At 40.5% G+C, this 21,385-nt stretch overlaps 1 protein-coding gene across 3 annotated transcripts in view; it reads left to right on the forward strand.

Moving 5' to 3' along the window:
- Nucleotides 1-21,333, forward strand: part of SLC16A10 (solute carrier family 16 member 10) — a 103,830-nt gene extending 82,497 nt beyond the window's left edge. For all 3 annotated transcript variants that reach the window (XM_053304989.1, XM_053304920.1, XM_053305067.1), the window contains exons 4-6: nt 2,357-2,500; nt 8,438-8,666; nt 9,539-21,333. In XM_053304989.1, the coding sequence (XP_053160964.1) occupies nt 2,357-2,500; nt 8,438-8,666; nt 9,539-9,768 (603 nt within the window). In that variant the 3' untranslated portion in view covers nt 9,769-21,333. The remainder of the gene's footprint in view (nt 1-2,356; nt 2,501-8,437; nt 8,667-9,538) is intronic.
- Nucleotides 21,334-21,385: the final 52 nt, after the last annotated feature.

Genomic DNA, 21,385 nt, shown 5'->3' on the forward strand with positions numbered 1-21,385 from the left:
ATAATCCAAATGTTCTACATGCTGTATTAGCCTTTTCCATATTTAACCTTGCTCCCTTCAACACATCTTAATTATTTTCCTTAAAACTGTTCTCAGTCGTACAAACTTAAATAATAGTTTCTGATTATTTTCTTTTTGCACCTTCTTGTTTTTTATTTTAAATGTTTTTCTTTGGCATAGCATTTGTGCATATTCAAAGCGCTTAATTCTAGATTGTTTTGTGTCTGTGCATTCTTTGAAAATAGATCTGTGTTGAAGTTACAAATGACTAAGTACAAACCATAATCTATACATACATATAAAACATATATATCATGAGTTTTCCAGATAATGACTCATTTCAATACTGTATCAAACTTACAAAACATTGGATATATATACAAATTCATAAATTACTCAAATGAAAAATGCTATCTTATATTACTGACTTCAAGGGCTGAGGAGTTCCCAGTGAGAATTTGCCTTTGCACTGGATGCAGGAGTGAATTGGTTGATTTTGATTCAGTGTTATTATTGAACTGAGGAATACAGCTGCACATATTTTCCATTTGGAATTTCAGATCCATGAGGGTCACTTTCACTTGAGTAATCCTATATGTATGTACATAGAATTACTCAAATGTATTTTTCATTTGAGTAATTCTATGTGTTTGCATTTACATCAAAAGTTTTATAAGTTGGATAAAGTATAGACCTGACTCATCCAGAAAACTCATCATATGCATGATTTATATGAATGTATTGGTTATTGTTTGTACCTAGTCATTTGTAGCTTTAATACAAATTGATGTTCATATATATCTGTTTTGATTGAGGTTCCAGCTTGCTGTTTACCTTTTGGTTTCTTAAGGGACCTCTTCTTCTCTTGTGGTTGGTCTTGTTTGGCAAACAGTATTCTTTAGGAAACACTGAAGAACCTTGCTGTCCTGATCCAACAAAAACTTTTAGAATCTTCTCTACCACATGAATAGAAGGATGCTGTGGGGAAACCCTGCATATTACACTGCCAAATAGGTTATAATCGCCTATTAACTGGAAGAGGAAGGTGGGATTGATACTTGATACTGTTGGATTTGATTGTCAGAGGGGTGTGGATCACTGAAGGGTACTAACAATTTAAAAAGTAATTTGACTACACCTACCAACTACTAGCTTAAAAACAGTTTTAACTACAATTTAGTTAAAGTAATTGGAACTGCTTTTGTAACTAGAAGTAGTCAAGTAGTTTCAACTACTTTTTTCTTTCAAAAACTAATCCCTCAGGTTTGGAAATTAAAATATTAAACAAGAAGACATTTTACTGGAGTTTAAGGATATTATGGACATTTACTTTACTGAAATAATAATTTGTATTCTTAGATACTTGAGTCCTGTAAATAGAAAACTCAGTTCAATGCTTCTAGGTGCATTTACTCTCTTCTGGGCCAGACTAGAATATTCTGAGTGCATCCAGCCCATAAAGCATGTTCTTAGCAACGATTTTAGCAATTTAAAAACAACAGTTTATTCCTAATGGCTGAAAGTAATTATAAGTATAACCGTGTGGCTTGAACTACTTCTCATAAAGTAATTGAATACATTCAGCTACATGAAAATAATTTAACTACTGCCCATCTCTGGTGTGGGTTGATGGTAGGCTTCTACAAATGGAGCAAGGATTTAGGGATGTGTACGGAACCAGCAGAGGGGGGTGACTTGAAAGTGGGGGGGGATACCTTTAAGGGTGGGGGAGGGTGCTCTTAGCCCTTTTGCTGTGTTTCCCCCACCAGAGCTACACTTTAAAAGGGTCCGGCAGGGTGGCAACGTATCTCCCTGCCGCCCCTTTTGCCTCGTTGGACCAGCAGTGACAGGAAGTACCTGACGTGTGTACTTGGGCTTGCACTTGTAAGCTGGATTCCCCCTCCCCCACCGCCACTCTTTCAAGGTATAACAAGTTAGTCCCTCAATAGTATCTTTTTCCACTCCACTTTTACAGACTAACCAGTATTCTCCATGTTCATGAAGTTATCTTTAAAGCAATACAATTCAATTTGAATTCATTATGGTTTCCTTAGATTTGTAATTGATACTTGGCTTCCTCTGTTGAGTAGGCAAAAGTACACTTTTTAAAGGCTATTGCTTAAAGCATTGCTAAGGCAAAGAGTAGTTTAATAACACTTTTACTACAGTTCAGAACTACAGTGAGCGTCCTTTGCATTTTTCAGTGTTTGTATTATATGCTGTTTTTGTTCCGTGATTCCTCCCCCCCTCAAAGAATGTAAATATATGGTTGACAGCAATTTGAAGAAAATTCCATTTGACCACAATGCAGGGTAGGCTTTCTTGTTAAGTTAATCTTTTTCCTGATTTTGAACAGCTGAAACACGTGAAAGAACGGATTGGCGAACATGTTCAAGATGAGACACTTCTGCTTTGCCTTGGCATTACTTCAGGAGTTGGCCGATTGATCTTTGGCAGAATTGCAGATTATATTCCTGGTGCAAAAAAGGTTTATCTACAGGTACATCCTATTGCATAATAACCTTTATAAGATTAGAAGGGATAGATTCCTACAGTTACCAATCTCTCTCTCTCTCTCTCTCTCTCTCTCTCTCTCTCTCTCTCTCTCTCTCTCTCTCTCTCTCTCTCTCGCATATTTGTGAAACAGAAAGGTTGTGTGTGCCTGTTATTTCTATAGACTGAAAACAAATTTGATAATGAGTGTTATGCTTATACTGCATTTATCTGTAAGACAGCACATAACTACTGGATAACTTTGTAACCTACATATTTGCAGGGAAGGAATAGCAACCACAGGAAAAATAGTAGCAACAAGAGTTATGGTGGTTGTATACCCCTATTCCACTAGCCACTGTAAGAGCTGAGAAATCTTCATTGCCACAACCTAATGTGCTCCCATGGTAGCAAACAACACTCAAAAAGTTGTGACTCTGGTGGGATTGTGCATTTGCACATGGCTTTGAGCTTTACCCTGCTGTAGTGATGACAGGAGAAAGTGTATGTTCTAAGAAGGGCATTATACTTTGCCTCAAAGAAGCTAACTTCCACTTAATGCAGGTTCAAACCCTTGCCAATCCAAGTATCTTCTTTGCATAGTGGAGGAAAAAGAGAAAGCATTTGTGACACCTTCACTTTAGGGAATACTCCCTAAAGTGAATACTGAACCAGTTAAGCAGTCCTGGGTATACTCATGGGTCAAATGGGCCATAACCCAAAATTTGGCTTAAAATAAGCCAAATCTTGCAACAGACCTGGACCGCCAAACTGGTGTTTGGCCGGTTCAGCAGCGGAGTGGGGTTACCTTTTTAAGGAGTAGGGAGGGTGCCCTTATCCTCCCGACCCATTTCCTCCGCTGGCTCTGTCGCCAAAATCGCTGGTGCGGGACAGCAGCATATCTCCTTGCTCTGGTCAGCATTGTACCAGGAGTAAGGAGGTACGCTGCTGCCACATTCCAGCGATACTGCAGACAAGTCACTGCATAAGTGATGCACTGGCATGGACTGATGATGACAGCTGACAACATCTAAAAGAACTGCCTGGATGAGAAGTAACTCAGTAGGGCCCAATCCGCATTGCACAGGTTACAGCTTGAACAAAAACATTGCTAGGCCTTATGCACTATTGTGCATTCAAGATATCAGATTGCATGCATCCTGGGTACTGTAGTCCGTAATATCTGTGAAGCAGTGCACGTGTGAACTGTGTGGAATCCAACTGGTATCTGAATTCAGCAAAGAAGCAGGAAAAAAATTCCTTCCGTGACTATAAAAATGTATGTAATAAGAAATCAAACATGAAAGATGTAACTCAACATGAAAAACGTATATTCAAAAGGAAAGGTCAATGATAAATGACCAATATACAAAAATCACAAACCAGTGATAAATAACCAATAACATAAATAAACACGCGTATTGAAACTAAATGGAGTAACTTGACACTAATAATGCATAATGAAAAACAGTCAATAATAAATGGTATACCAAAAGCCTTCTCACATAACTAAATGCATCAGTGATAACATGTACAAAAGTGGTAATCAAAAGGGGAAGATAGTGCCCGGCCAAAAATAGGGCAGCACGATAGAGAGGGCAGAGTCATGTAACATGATGGGTTGTAAATAACAAATGCGCTGAGTCAAATATAGTCCCAGGAGTAGATGAGAGTGTCCACAATGGCAAAATGTTCAGCACCAATGGTACAGTACCACCCTCTGCATGCCTTTGCGAGGAGAAACAAACTGGATGAATCGGTGTTGTTCATCAATCAACGTTTGCGAAGAAAAGCAGACTAGATGAATCGAAGTCATCCATAAATCAACGTTGACGACTCTTCTGGATAAAAGCCGTTTCGCTCACCAAAGCTTCATCAGCCTATACAATAAATGAACAGTGTACAATATAAACTAAAATAAAACATGAGTATAGCCAGGAGTAAAACCCTCCAATGAATATGTAATAAAGAAAACGCTGTAATATAAACTAGCATACAAACCTCCCAATTGACATAAAGACCAGTATCTACTTTCATAAGCTGGACACAGCCTAGCAGTCCTTTCCGGCATTAATATCTACAGAAACCTTCCTCATTTTTATCTGTGTGGAATAGATTGCCCACAGCTGTAGATGGAGGCACAAACAGCAACTTCTGGCATACACGCATGCAGATAAATGACTAAGCACTTAATCAATAGACATGAAAGCCAAGCCATAAAAACCGTAATTAAAGGTAATACGTCCGCAATGCTGTGACCGTAAAAAGCTGAAAGCATCCTTCAAAAACGAACCACACTTCATGGAACAACCTGACAAAATCTAAAATAAACATGAATGAGGAAGGGAGGGTGCAGGGAGCAGAGGGGGAAGTATATACACAGTTCACACAGGTCTCATACATAAGAGTAGAAAGGGAGATGGGGACATATAGAACTTAATGAATCCCGGTAGCCTATGATGTAGAAACAAAATGACAACAAGGAAGAAAGATATCAGAAAACTCAGGGTTGAAAACCTACAAATAGCTGGACAGTTCTAGATGGGTATTTTACAAGCTGACATCTTCCCACTATCCCATACCTACTACTAGGGTTGGGAACAGCACGACGGGCTGCCTGAGGCCACATTGATTTGATTTGTAGGACAGCCACTGGATATGTTTAATGGATCCATTCAAAACTGGGCGTCAGATGGTGTTGGTGTCTGCCCATCACTATTCTGGAGATTCTTCTCCCTCTGCCATCCTGCCCCTCCAATATTTTCTATAATATTTCCCCTCCCACTTGTTTTGCTATCTTTCCTTTTTCTTTTTCTCTTTAATTCCTCATCTGAAACACTATAGTTTCTTCCCTTGTGTTTTCTCTCCTTCAAAAGATTGAATACAAAAGCTTATACCCTTTCTCCCCTGGATTTATTATTCCATAGTTCAATATTTTCATTCAGGAAACCAGTTTAGAATTCTTCACTCTACCTACAAGAATGTGTTGAATGTGTCTGTACATTGTCCTGATTGGATGATAATTACACTAGGATATGATGCCCCTAAGGTTGCACTCAGTAGAAGTTTGACGAATACTTGACTAGAATCTCAGATGAAAGTAGAATACTATATTCTCCAGAATAAGCATTTGTTCAGATTTAGCTGAAACAGGCTGTGTTTTCTTCCCACCCCACTCAATATTCTTCCTGCCAATGGCTTATAACACTAGAATGGTGTTGAATATGTGGACTATAAATATTGTACAAATAATTTTTGGTTCTTGAACAAAGTTTTTTTTCCTTGGTGTACTTGTTTTCATTCTAAACCATGAAGCACTTGGTTTGGCATTTTACAAACACGATCTTTTAATGTAGACTGGGGGGATGATGATTTGAAGCAATAAATAGCCAGCTTGAAAAATAGTGATATTGCTGGGCAGTATCGTGTAATATGAACTTGTTAAAAGCACTCTGAGTTGCAGCATAAAAAGTGAAAATAATGTTGACATGGTGGTAGTTCTGTCAGGAACCCAAACCACATGATAACTAAGCCATATAGCTATCCGTTGCAAGTCCGATGATTAGAGATTTCCCTGGCCTGCTTGGCCCAAACCACATGGACATCACTTGACACAAGTGACTATCCTGCCGTTGGTATAGACATGAAGCAGTCAGGACCAGCTGAGATCTGATACAATCATGGGCAAGTCGAGGTCTGCCTTTGTGGAAAACCTTATCGGACAGGAAACCTGTTGGATCAGAGGGAGACCAACAGGATATACAAAACTTCCTCTCGAAGTTTGGCTCCCACAGAGAACTTTAATCAAAATGTTAAAGAAGGATATCTTAATGTTCAAGACTCAGCAGGGCTACTTGTAAGAGATGGCATACAAGTAAATCCTTTTGTTCTGTCTATCACAGTCTGAGTAAATATTTCCTCACCTGTGTGATTAGGAAGAGGCACATTTGATTGATTCACAGAAGTCTGCAGATCTCAGGAAGAGAAGCTTAACTGGATTCCCCTTTGAAGTTTCAATGCTAGGAAACGGCAAGTCTGAGCTGAGGGAGATTAGATCAACAGTGATTGACCCTTTGTCTAATAGGAATATTGAAACCTGATAGTCTAACACTAGCACTGCATAGGAGTTTGAATATAATCTGTTAAGCACACGTTTGTGACAATGTAGTTCTCTTTCTCTTAAATAGACCAATAATGGGTTTTGTGGTTTCAATAAATATCCAGGAACTTAAGTTATTTTGCCTCCAAGAGACAGTATGGTATTGTGGACACAGTGTTGGACATGGGCTCAGCTTCCATATTTCTTGTTCACCCTTAGAGTGAACATGCACTAGATCTAGTCCCTAGTCCCCAGCAAAGTAAATGAGGCTGGGGAAAGGATTCTTGATGCCGAGACTAATATACTTAATTGTTCTATGTTTGCTTTGTTGTGTTAAAACAAAAGGGCCCCTGCAGGAGAAGCAGCATAGAATCTAGAAAAAGCTTCTCCAGCTGCAATTAAAGTCTCTTAACAAAAGGCTTGGTTGGATATTTTAGGAGTTTGCCTGCACAATTAACACTATGGCATAACCTCCTTTAGGATACTGGATGGGGTAAACTAAGGATCATCTAACATTAATAACAGAACTGTAACTATAATGGATGGAACAGGTGGGGGCAAAAGCTGCTTGTGTTTGCCGGACTTCTGGGGGCTGCTGGAGGCTTGTCCCTCACCTTCCCTTCTCTGCCTGTTGGGGTGCCCAGATGCCTCATGCCCAGTTTCTCTGGCCCGGCCTCTCTGCCTACCTTCAGCAGCAGTACAGTGACGTTCCTCACCGTAGGCCAGGGTGCGTGGGAGGCTGGCAGCAGCAGTGTCAAGGGCCTCTTGGTCACTGGCCAAATGCAGTTGGCTGGCTCCATGGGAGGAGTGGGTGAGTTCCTGGTATGGCCCCGCAATGACTTCCTCCTCCTCCTCCTCCTCCTCCTCCTCCTTCTCTTTTGCTCCTGCACCATGTCCTTCTGATTTGCCAGAAATTGATGCCAGGATACCTTTTTCCTTCCCCTTACCCTGTCCCATGCTTTGGATCTAGCTTCTCTTTCCATACCCAATCTCTACCTAGGCTTCCTCACAAAATGAGCCTAGATAAACTCTTCCTCCCTCATTTATTTATTTCATTTTTATACTGCCTCATCCAAAAGGCTCTGGGCAGTGCACAGGGACAAAATAAAACCTGCGATTTGATCATTTAAAAACAATCAATACAAAACCAAATAAACAGTTTAAAACCATTAAACAATTAAAAAAAATTAAAACAATTTTAAAATCCTTGAAGGCCAGATCAAACAAATAGATTTTAAGGGCTTTCTTGAAGGCCAGCAATGAAGAAAAACGAAGGGGGCATTTCAGATCATTCCCAAACCCACGCCAACCTTGCTATGCCCCAGAGTAGCAGTATATGTTTGTGGCCCTTTGGTAAGGAAGTAGAGCTGTCCTTAGGATAAATAGTCTTCAGCGCCCACCCTACCCCGCACACACCATGGTTAGTTTGTCAGCGTTGCCTAGTTGTATGGCTTGTGCAAGCTCAGTGTGGCTCTCTCTTCAAGTAGGTACCCTGTGCACCCCCCCTCCCCAGCAGTTCACCCTCCCTAAGGTTGGCCTTGAAAGGAAGGTGCATCCCTAACTCTCTATGACAGCTGCTTTTTCTAGTGAAATGCATTTTTCATAGCAGTACCAATAATATTGCTGTTCTAGATGCTGGGAAAATATTGTGTCCTTGCAATGGAAGTGCTGCCCTAAAGGAAAGAAAAAGTTGATTCCTTGCAGTTAATGAATAATTGCATTTATTTTGCCAAAAACACTCTCTAGAATAACCATATAGTACTAAGTAGCCTAAATGAAATTCTGGTATTTGGTCATTCTGACATTTGTGGTTTGATAATTAAATGTTTATTTCCCAATTTGTAGGTGATCTCATTTTTCTTCATTGGCCTGATGTCTATGATGATTCCACTCTGTTATTCCTTTGGAGGTCTCATTGTTGTCTGCCTGTTCATGGGTCTCTTTGATGGCTGCTTCATTAGCATTATGGCACCCATTGCCTTTGAGCTTGTTGGTGCACAGTATGTTTCTCAGGCAATTGGATTCCTCTTGGGCTTCATGTCTGTACCAATGACAGTTGGTCCACCTATTGCAGGTAGGGGTAAAGCACACACACATATATATTTAGTATGTATGTATGTATGTATTTAAAGCAGATAAAGTAGTCATTGCTTTCAAAGTATATGCTAGGTTTGTGCCTGTCCTTAGGTCATTAATTAACTTTCTTGAGGCTAGTTCATTGTGTTCCTCTGTCTCAGCCCTGTCACAGTCAACAGAAGTTGATATGCTTTATCTAGATATGTTTTCCAGATTAAGTTACTTTCTTCCTATCGTAGTTAAGCCTTCCTTAATTTTGGGCTCTCTAGTCAAAACAGAATCTACCGAGTGTCTCCAAAGTCTAAACCAGGTACTATAGACATCTGGTACACTCACATACAACTGAAAAGATGTATGGCCTTGCAAGAGTCATATTGGGCAAACTGATATTTCACAATGAGGATAGGGCCAATGTGTGCTTGTATCAAATCTTCTGAGAAAGGAAACAATTTCCACTAATAAATTAGTTCTAGCCTGTATAATACGGGGTGCATATCCTCCACAACTTTCACATAAGATAGGCAAGTCACTATGTTGTCAAGGTATGACTGAATCTTCTGGTTTCCTTGGAAGCATAGCCTCAGTCTGAGCAATAATCTCCTCTGTGTTTATCACTTTAGACATAAAATCTGGAACCTGTTCCCATCCATGCCCAAGATAACTTGGAAAATTCCCATTACTGAGTATGGTCAAGTGATACTTCACTTGACCATAAATTCTAAAGTCAGGGATTGCTATACTAAACTGTATGGTTTGTATTATATGTCAGTGTGGGTGATTATTAGCATTGCAATCTATCACTAAGTATGTTGAAAACCCAGCTTAGACTGTCCATTATATGTTGGTAATCCCTCTAATCTTTTTCTTTAGGAATTCTGCGTGATCATCTGGGGAATTATGATCTAGCATTCTATCTAGCAGGAGTTCCCCCGATTATTGGAGGTGTTGTGTTGTGTTTTATCCCATGGGTGCATGGAAAGAAGAAATCAAAACAGGCTCGTGCTGTAGACGTGGAAACTATGGAGAAAATGTTGGAAATCAAAAGCACCTCAATGTTGGACTCGGTTGAAAAATCCACCAAATCGGAGTCTGTTATTTAATTGTTGATATTTTTCTATCAGATTGGATTTATTTTTATAAGAACTAGGTTAGCTATGTTTTATGAATTGAACCATATGATTGTACTTTAAAAACGAAGCCACAAGAAGTGGTGAAGATTAAAACAGCTAACAGCTTTTAGATACACTTCAAAACATGTTTCCATATATTACATGAAGTTTTTGTCATCTATATCAGTGAGTGAGTAGAACTTTTTAAAAGAGATGCTTCATTGCATTTCTGGAGCTCAAGAATAGTTCCCATTTGTTAACTGACTCAGCAAGACTTCAGTAATATTATAATTTGTCCAGTGAAACAACATTCATGAAGAATTTTTAGTAGCTTCTGAAAGTTTTTATAAACCCTGCTCTTAATATTTTAAAACCATTGTGTGCATTTGCAGCTTTTTATGCCTTTACAGCTGAATCCTACACAGAGAATGGCATCTTGACTGATGTCCTGACAAGTGAAGCACGCATGCTTAAAGGGACTGTGGGGAACCACCAGGAGCCGTCACGCATCTCCCCCAGTTCCCTTGTGTGCGCGCTGTTGTGCAAGAGTTCTTAGAGTATGGATTGCGGCCCACACTCCAGAAGCACTCTGTGAGATTGGAAACATGACACTGAGTGTCAGAAACAAGTTTCTGGTTTTGCAGAGCACTTCTAGAGTGCAAGGCAGCACCCCAAACTCTAAGAGCTCTTGCACATCATTGTGCACACAAGGAAACTGGGGGAGCTGCATGAGGTTTCAAAACAATCTTTATGGATTGTCAAGAACTGAGAGCACAAATGACATACTGTTACAATGTATGTACAATATAGAAATTCACAGGTTCCTAAAAAATATCCAGTTACAAAGTTATAACATCTAAGGGAACAACAGAATGTTTGAATCTCACAGGTGGGATGAAAAGGAGCATAAGGAGTTCATAATGACGTCTGTCTTGAATGTTGCTATGTAATGGAAGGAGTTGATCCCTCCATCCACAGCCAGAAAGCGTTCCACTTCCATGACAGGAAACGTCCTTGCTCCATGGATGCCAGTGTTGGTAGGCATTTTACAACAAAATTAACAGAAATAGTACAGCTTTGCTCTCTCTTGGTTGAAAGTTCTCGTGATCTTTGAGAACCCAGAGCTAACATGACAAAAAAAATTGACTATCCAAACTGTGCTTATTGGCATTTCCGAAAACCTTTTGACCTATGCCTGATCTGTAGTGCCTTTCCCTTTTTATTTTGGGACCCTCTAAAAACATGGACCCGAGCCTTCTGGAAACCAGCTCCTCCCAAATCTATTTCTCTAGAGCTGGCCATCATAGAGCTTCACTTATCTCTTGCCATAGTAACCTGGCTACTGGACACTCTTTGACAAAATGCTGTATCAGTTCTCTAGGAGAGATGGACCCTTTAGAGACTGATCTCGGATAGACCTGTTGGCCCTTGGGAAGCCAAGGTTTACCCCTGTTAACTAGGTATATCTAATGATACAGGCACTATCTCAAATCCCATAATGGGATTCTTTTGTCTCAGAAAAATTCTATAGGTTCATTTAAAGCTTTAAGGTACACTGTCAGATAAAGTTTTGTGGTCCTTTTTTTAATGCTCCACCTTAGAGGGACTTATTTAGGATATGGTTGTAAAAAACCCTTTTCTAGTCCAGGTAACCACTCTGGAACAGTTCCGCATTCCCTCATAAGGAGGAAGATTTCTGTAAGATAGTCCGGACTCACTGTGTTCATCATAGATGTAACTTGCTTAAAGAGCAGAGCGCTACCTCACCACTGCTTCTCCCACATGGAGTTCCTCCATTCCCAAAGAAAGCCATTATGACCCAGAAAGCCATTCTATTTTTTCCCCTTTTTGGAGCATGAAAGCCCCAATCCAAAGGACAAAATTCAAGCTCATAAACACCAATAGAATAGTGGTCCTAAGGCAAGTAAAGCCAACCCGCCATTACCAACCTTGCTATAGGCCATAACCCTCACCAGAGGGTAAAAAGCAGTCCCCCATAAGAACTTTTAAATGCTCAGTTCTAATTTCTTAATCAACTTAGCAGGCATAGGAAAGACAGTTGCAAGTTTAGAAATAATGGCTAATAGATATCTTAATAAAGATCGATTTCTTATAGAGGCTGAGGTTCGATTTCTTTCACTCCATGAGCTTACTTTTAGGTTCCTTGGCTCAAAGCCATCAATTTCGGGCACCGTGAAAACATCCCCCTAGAAAATTTATGCTTTCTAGTTCAGTTATGCCTTCTGATTTTAAAGAAATCTGAGCAGGATGGTTTATAAAAGACTGCACAGCAATCAACACTAGGTTTTCAGAAATACAATTAAATTCAAACAAACAAATTTTGTCTTGTCTAAAGGCAATGCTGCTCTTTAATGCACATGCATGGGACACAGAGTGCAATCCTTTCTATCTGGGCCAAATGACATGACCCCAACATCCCAACCCCTTGGAAATGCAGCAATGAAATGCAAGAAACTTTGCTAATTAAAATGTTCCCTATGATTTAATTTATCTTCTTTTTGCTTTGTTTTTCTTTGGCTCCCTGTACCTGTGCCTGACTTCCTTGCACAGTGGCTGTTCTGTATCTTCTTCTATGCCCTCACTCTTGTGGACTCGTTCACTCTCTTCTGCTGTCTCCATGGCTGTGTTGACTAGGTTGTCCTGCCATCTGGATCACGGTGCCTGTGGCCGTGAGGCTAGTTTGTAGTATCTCTGATACCCTTTGGAAGAGCCAGCTCACTGTTTTGGGAATCTTGGATGTAGCCTCCTGATAATCCTGATGACTCTTTTGGGAGTCTGTTTTCTGGCTCTTTCTCTGGAGGGGGTTTTCAGTTGTCATTGGGATTCTTGTTCCATTTCATTTTTATTTCCCTGACAAAGAAAAGAATAGCAGGTGAAAGGTGCTAAATCTTAAAAATAAAATACAGTGAAAGCAGTTAATATATTAACATAACAGTATGCATTGACTCACTCCTAGCTGAGCTGTCCTGCCTTCTTTCTCCTCTCTTTGCAGAGCTCAATCAGTAATAAGGCCTGAGACTGGCAGGTGGCAGTATCCTCCTTCTGGCTCACAATGGGTGGATGACACCTTGCTTTGTGTTGGTATCTGTAAGGCGGCCAAATCCCCAAAATAAGCTGAATCCTGCACATAGTCATAAGAGCATGCTGAGCTTAAGACAAGGAGCCAAAAGTTTTGTGGCACCTGTGGTAGGTTACCAAATGCTGCCTTACCCACGTCCCTAGTGAGGGTCAGCTCCCTTTCAAAACTGACCCTTGCAAGCTTTGAAAGTGGAGCAGAAGCCTAGGGAAGAAGGAAGGTTGCCGGCAGCATCCTCATGCTTCTTGCAAAGCTTTGCATGGAGTGTGAGCAGATGAGTGATCCTTCCAAACTGCTGGAACAAATCTAAAATGATCTGAGTTTCAGAAGTATTGGAAACAAAAACTGTCAAATCATCAGCATGGACTACAAGTTCTGACATTGCTTGCAAAACCAAAATAAAAAATTCAGGGCAGATTTAGTTGAGTTAGCTAAATCCAAAAAGGGGTCTCAAAGAATAATTTCTCAGGAATGGGAACAAATACCTTTTAATGAAAAGGTTTTTTAAAAAATCAAACGTAACTCCAGGTCTAACAAAAACACACACAATAAAGGGCTTAAGGGGCAGCCCTGGCGAACTCCAGAAAAAGTTGGGATTCTCCTCCCTCTGCAGCCATTTATTTGAGGAGTCACTGTGGCCCCTGCATAAAATAATCACAAATAACAAAAAAAACTCATACAGTATACTTTCTTAAATTCTAGATGTTTCCACAAATAAAAATCATGCACTTGATCAAAGGCTTTAGACTGATCGAACTGAAGAAATTGCCCTTTCCAGATATTTCTCTTAGCTAAAGGAAGGACTTCCCTTAGGAGGCACAAAGAGTGGACCATATGTTTTCTCGGGACCACACTTGTCTGCAAACGAGTAATCAATTTATCAGTGATCCTGAACAACCTATTCATTAAAACTTCCCCAAATATGTGGTAATCAATTTTCGTAAGAATGCTAGGTCACCAGTTTTCAGGTAAATTTAAATCATCTTTCTTAGGGGGGGGGAAATGATGAGACCTTCTATAAATGATGTGTGCATCTACTTGTTTTTCAAAAACCAATTAAATAAATCCTCTAAAAAGGGAACCAGCATGTCAGCAAAGGTTTTATAGAATGCCAGAGGAGCAGAGTGTTTCTTGCTGGTGGACATAGCCATCTCAATTTCTTGATGTGAAATAGGGCGTAAGAGCAGTCTTTGCCCTTCCTGATCTAGGATTTCATCTTCTCACACAGACACATAGATATACCTTAAATAAGAAATCACCTCTGTATCAGGGATATCATGCCCTGAGGTTTGTATAAAATCTTTCCATAATTTGTAACGTTTTATGATTCTCAACTTCAACTGGGCTTTGTTAGCCCTTAAACCTTTGAAACTGGTGAAGGATTTTCCAGTTCTCACTTTAGCCCATTCATGGAGCTCCACTACTGCCCTCTGGTCCAATATATTTTACTGAACAACCTCACATGCTTCATCTTCTTCTGAAAAGCAGCAATCTGAATCTATCCATGAATTCTAATCTCATTTCTACAGTCTTTGTGTGCTTTAGAAAAATTACACTGGATTTTAAAAATCACTTGGTGGTAGATGCATAGTTTGTGATTATAGTCTATTGCTGTGATAGCACGAGACCGTTTAATATTGCATTTCAAATTTTCCTACATGGGGTGCTTCTTCAGGCTCTCAAAGCGTGCATGCTTCATTAATCAGGATGTCAGACACAGAAACCTAACACTGCGTTCGATTGCAGTTTTAGTCTTGAATCCTCCAAGAAGCTATTGTAATAAATTATTATATGAAATTATAATTTCATAAGGTAACAGACACTTTTAAAAAAATGTTTGTGACTATACCAAATCTTCTGTTGCTTGATTCTGCAGTGAGCCTATTTTTGCATTGCTTCATATCTCAATGGGTTACATCCAAAGTTTTTGCTCTGTAAGTAGAAGGATCCCTTTTGTGAGTAGAACGAAAACTTTGGATCCAATCCAATATTTTAAAGATGGACTGCATTGTGGTCACTTTGATAATTTAATAGTAATAATAGAAGACTGCTGAGTTTTTAATAGTATGTGGAGAAGTAAATACAGCAGGGGGAAACCTATTGCTATATCATCCGTAGTGCCTAGCTATTATAATCCAAGCAGTTATTTGCTAATGGGCTGCTAGTTACATGAAAACCATATCTAATATGCACAGTACGGCAATGAGAATGTTTTCAGTCAGGTTAATGTATTTCCTCTATTTGGCCCAAAGTGCAGTTAATACAAATGCTGATTTGTTTTGTTGCATGAGTTTTTTATTTTCACCTCAAAGGGCATGCTTACGATTGCACTAAAATTATTCTGGTTCAATCCTGCCATGCATCTATGGTTCTCCTTTTGTGGTAGCACAGTTATGGGAAGGAACACAGCCTTCATATAAAAACAAGTCTCTCCTTAAGAACATAAGAACAGCCCTGCTGGATCAGGCCCAAGGCCCATCTAGTCCAGCATCCTGTTTCACACAGTAGCCCACCAGATGCCACTGGAAGCCACAGGCAGGAGTTGAGGGTATGCCCTCTCTCCTGCTGTTACTCCCCTGCAACTGGTTCTCAGAGGCATCCTGCCTTTGAGGCTGGAGGTGGCCTATAGCCCTCCAACAAATAGCCATTGATAGACCTCTACTCCATGAAGTTATCCAAATCCCTCTTAAAGCAATCCAGGTTATTGGCTGTCACCACATCTTGTGGCAGAGAATTCCACAGGTTGATTGCGCGTTGTGTGAAAAAGTACTGTTTGTTGGTCCTAGATTTCCTGGCAACCCTTCTCTCCTTTAATGTGTAACAGCAGATCTGAGTAGGAAAGAATGGAATCAAAATGGTCACTGAGACTAATTCGGCAGTCCATGTTGCCTACCTCATCATATTTTGAATTGTTTGCTGAATAGTCCGGACCCCTTTTTATAATAGTTCCCTTCCACTCCTTGCTTCTGTGGTCTATACTCCACTTTCCTATATACATGCTTCAGTATCTGTGGTGTAGAAATGGCAGCATGTTGGTCTTGGAAAGAGTTTTAGCCTCCAGTTGAATGGTCTGAGGTTTTACTGGCAAAAGAACTTCCTTCTCTTCCTAGCTCTTGTGCACTAAGAATTCTATACAACTTTCTCCTTCAAAATTTCCAGACTGCAGGCTTTACCACGAGTTTACTGCAAGGCTTTACTGAGAGTTTGAATTTGCCCCCAAAAACTGATGCAAAAAGTGGATTTTTTTTTTAACCCCAGACATAAATCAGGCTATGCTCTAATACATAATGAAAAACTGAATTGTGTGTGTGAAGTGCTCCCTGATAGCTCACAGGGACTTCAGGGTAAATCTGGCTGATATGTGAATGCCCACCCTCCATTCTGGAGGACAAGCAAGCTAAAAGCCTCATCTGGAAATGCTCCTTGTGAGAGCTCCAAGATATGTAGAGAAGTGACAATAAGAACAAACTTCAGCAGCTTCAGGATAGACCCTGCAGAGCTCCCATCATAAGAAGAGCTGCATGAGGCCCTAGTCTAGGGTAAACCTGAGTGGCTTGTAGGGTGTGTATGAATTGTAATTCTCTTGGTAAGCTGCTTTCAGATTTAAGAACTTGGTAAGAATAATATGGAGGAGCATGATTAACGGAGGGTAAGCCTAATGCTTGGAAATCCTCTGGATTCCACAGCCTTTATGGCCTTTGACAGACTCAGGTTTTGTGAATCTTTCAGATGATCTTTCTCATAGCTAGGAGGGGGAAAAAAGCATGGAGAAACACTGGACTCTAATGTAGACAGTGTTCAGGAAGATTTCTCCCCACCTTCTTTTAATGTCATGCTGAGATGACTATGCACAGTGCAAACAGAAAAGGGAGGGTTTTAATAATTGTGGAGGAGCAATAAAAAAAAATCCACTGCTGCAGCAAGACAAGTCCAAGGGTCTAGAGTGAACTTTATTGCACACCATGCTTTTTTTCCAAGTGGGTCTGCCTGTGTGCCTGTAATGGACAGCATTTGTAGCCTTTGCCTTTGTATTCCTATGCATACAAATCATTTAAACTGATTACTGGACAGTGTCATTGCTTTGATTAGAGGTACACCTGATTCTACTATGAACTTGAAATGTCCTATGAACATTTAAGAATGTGATGTATTTGTATGTTCAAGACAATGCAAATTTGAAAGTAACCAGGACAATATGTTTGTGTGTGTGTAACTTCTTGGCAATCGGTTTCCATTTATTAAGTCATGCCACATGTACAGTATATGTATACATGAAGATATTAATTGGCTAATCTTCCTTTTTATCTCCTGAAGTTTGTGTTTTTAAAAAGAAACTAAAAAGCCTTGGTGTAGGAGAGCAAGTAATTGTTTGTTTCAATATATCATGATTATGTTCCCATTCTTTGCCTATATTTATGTAGTCACCATGTTGATGGGTGGTCAGTCTTGTTTAAATGCTTCTAACCAAATAATGAACAGAGCATATATGTCTGTTGACAATTGCAAAAACTCAGATTTGAGACTCAGGCCAAGATTAAGATTTTGTATGCAGTCTGAGCATCTGATCCTGTTGACTTGCCCTAACTTGTGCTCTGGTCGTGATTTTAAAAGTGATACTGGGCATGCAAAAACAACTTAATTTTCAGTGGTCCTTGAAACTTACTTTGTGTTTAAACTAGAATATCAGCCACTACATGTACAGTATGGCACCTACTTGATTCACATATCCCTAGTGTACTAACACCACACATGCAGGTTAGGCAACCTGTGTACATAGAATGGTACAGAGGCAATTTCAGTTGCAGCATCACACCTGAAACTGGGTCTGAGAGGAGTGAGTGCAAGGATGAGCTGGAGAGAAGGGATATAGCAACACTGAATTGTAGCAACCATTTGTGCTGGCTGGCAACTTCTCTCCCAATCAGAGGATGCAATCTCCTTTCCCTTTTGTGCGTTGACAACAGAGGTATCTTGTTTACTTCTCTCTTTTCTCCTAATACTTTGAAAGGTAGCAGACTGATAAAAGAATTATATTACTGATAAATACATCTTTTATCAACATGCTGCTCCTACAAAATATTGTCATGTACATATAATAAACAAAAAACGCAAACCACTGCAGATGCCTATGTAAGTTTTCTCTGGTTGTGCTTAAAAATGTAACTGGAATATATGAGACCTGGTATAGTTGCAGTGACTTGCTTTTAATATTTAAGATTACATAAAGTGTTGGACAACTTTATATGAATATTTCAAGGAAACTATTACTACTACACTACTATAACTACACATATTTATATTCTTCTTCACAAACAAAGTTTTCAGAAAATTTATTTTTATAAACTTCTGGCAGAAAAATAAACATAAATTTGTTTTTATAAAAAATTTCTGATAGAAAAATAAACATAAATAAAATGGTTCCCTGTCCCCAAAGGGCCCACAAGTAAAAACACAAACATAAGGTAGACACGAGCAGCCATTGGAAGGGTGCTTTGTTGTGGTTGGTTAGGGTCACTTGCTAAATATAAGAGAATCACCACTTTTAAAAGGTGCCCCTTTTCTCAGTTAGCAGAGTGTATTCAATTAGCATCTTGCTCAGGTAGGCTCTTGTGCTTTTTTCTTATATGGAGTAACTGCTACACATTCTACTCCTCAAAAAACCCAAACTCTTTTAAACAGGAACCATTGTTTGAACACAAGTTACTAGGTTTCCAACATAAACTAGTATAAACTATGAATTAAAACATACAACTAATGACCAACATTTCCTGATAGTGGGAGATTTTCTACTCAAGCAAAAAATGTGATTAACAGTGAGGTAGATGTTCCAAAATGATGGGAGCTGTAATCTGATAGTATCTGGAGTGCTCAGGTTGCCCTGTCCTGCTCTAGAACACTCTTGGGAAGAAAAATCCAGCATTGGCTGGAACAAAAAATTACCCCAATGGCTAAAATCAGTAGGCATTTCACATGTCTAACACTAGGTTAGAAGCAGCCTGCTTTTTTAAAAAAACATTTTATTTTAAAGAACAAACATTACAGTCCAAGACACTCCCCAAGATGAAACACTTTCATATAAAGTTTTAAAAGAAGAGAGAAGAAGAAAGAAAAGAAAAGAAAGCGGGGGTGGGGGGGAGAGAAAAGAAAGGAAAAGGGAAAAAACCCAACAAACAATGCATATATATGTAATCACCTTCTAAAGCACATACAATTCATTAAATTTTGACCATATAGCTTGAAACTCTTCTTCTTTGCTTAAACGGCAACCTCCCCCCCAATTCAAAGGTGGATAATGAACACGTTTCAGTAGTCCAAAGCTGAAGTTCTGGAATAAATTTGCTTTTCCAATGTTGAATTATAATCTTTTTGGCCACTTCTCAAGCACGAAGAATCCATAGTTAGGAACATAGGAAGCTGCCATATACTGAGTCAGACCATAGGTCCATCTTGCTTAGTATTGTCTACACAGACCGGCAGTGGCTTCTCCAAGGTTGCAGGCAGGAATCTCTCTCAGCCCTATCTTGGAGATGCCAGGGAGGGAATTTGGGACCGAGATGCTATTCCCAAAGCGGCTGCATCCCCTAAGGGGAATATCTTACAGTGCTCACACATCACGTGTCCCATTCATATGCAACCAGGGCAGACCCTGCTTAGCTAAGGGAACAAGTCATGCTCGCTACCACAAGACCAACTCTCCTCTCCATCCTATATAATAAAAGGCTACGGCGTGATCCCATGCACCCGTGTCTTTTTGGCCCGTTCTGGGCATGCACGGAGCGCATGCCCAGATCGGGCCAAAAAGATACGGCTGCCCAGACATGGGTGGCCATGTTGGGGCCCAGAAGCGGCGGCCTCAGAGAAGTGGCCGCCACCAACGGGAATAGAGTGCTGGCGAGGAGGCGGCGGCAGAGCCGCGGCCTCAGCCAGAGGTGGCGGTGGCCACGGCGGGGCAACTGACCCCGATGGCGGCAGCTGCCACCCTACAGGAAGTGCAGGTGAGGCAGTGGCGGGCCGAGTGGCCCTGATGGTGGCGGCGGCCGCCGCGGAAGTACAGGTGAGGCGGCGGTGCTCTGGCCCCGTCAGGCCCCTTTTTTGGCTCGCTGCGGCCGGGGGTGAGTGAATGGGCCAATTTGGCCCTTAAACGTGGGGGATGGGTGGAAAAAAGCAGCTGGGAGGGAGGGCGGCCGGACGGGCGGCCGGACGGGCGGCGAAGAGGGGAATGGCGGCGGGGGGCCAGGAGCGCCATAACTAGAGCCCGTATTTAAAACGGGCTTTAACATACTAGTTGTTGATAAAGTGTTAAGTTCCATATCCTGAGGATATATCCCAGGAGAACATAGCTATCTTTAAAACACAATGATAATTGCAGTGTCTTATTTATAATTTTATGGACTTCATCCCAAAAAGATGCTATAATTGGGCATGACCAAACCACATGTGCCAATGTCCCCTCATAAATATTACATCTCCAGCAAACCGTGTTCTGAACCCAGCTCTTTCTGAACATCTTCTGGATCTTCTGGAAGAGCGAAACAAAAGTTTTTGCTGAACAAGTCTGAAGCAGCCTCCTATCCTAATTTGGGAGCCAGGCATGCTCCCAATCTTCCATCGTGTGTTAGATAAAAACCAGGTTAGAAGCTGGAGCTTGACCATCAATCAAGCCCCAGCTGGGTAGGATGATTTCCCTGCCTACCTTATTCAAATGGTAGGGAGGGAATCTGAGTAGGGCATACTTCTCTTTCCCAACTGGGACTTGATTGATCAAGTTCCCTGCCTCCGACCTTCTGTTTGGCTAACACAGAATCCAAAATCAGGCACATGCCCGGCTCCCAAATTAGGGTAGGAGGGTTCCTAACCTAGAGTTGCTTGGGTGAACAGCACCTAATGTATGTATTGGAATAATTTTTGTTCCAGATGTTTTTCACAGAATGAAAATAGTAGCAATAGCAATAGCACTTACATTTATATACCGCTTTATAGCCGGAGCTCTCTAAGCGGTTTACAATGATTTAGCATAGTAGATGGTAATTGGCTGTACTTTTGGAGATACTCTATTCTAGGGTGCAGGTGATAATGTCCTAAAAGGCATAAATTGTAGCACCACATGTGTGAATTCTGCAACCAACAGCTTAGAAAGGCCAGTAAAGTTAATTTCCTCAGGCATGGTTATTAACACACAACATTCTGCACAACCTCCTGCAGATGTTGGACTAAAATTCCCATAGGCCCCTGACTAGTGTTTCTTTTGCCAGAGTTTGTGTGCTTCTGTTATCTTCATTTGGGCAGGCCTTCCAATTTCTGAAGGAAGTAGTCTTCCCCTTTATAGTTTCCTAGATTTTACTTGTTGGCCATGTAGGCATCCTCCCGGACTTGATGGTATCTTTCCTCCTTTTGGGCAGCATTCTAACTGGGCTTCTATTATTGTGGTTTTAAATAAACTCCATGAATTCTGCAGTGAAGTGACTCTCCTGATTTTCTCTTTGAGTTTTCTTTTCACCAAACTCTTCATTT

This window comes from Hemicordylus capensis, chromosome 1 (genome assembly GCF_027244095.1).
Source record: "Hemicordylus capensis ecotype Gifberg chromosome 1, rHemCap1.1.pri, whole genome shotgun sequence".
NCBI lineage: Eukaryota > Metazoa > Chordata > Lepidosauria > Squamata > Cordylidae > Hemicordylus > Hemicordylus capensis.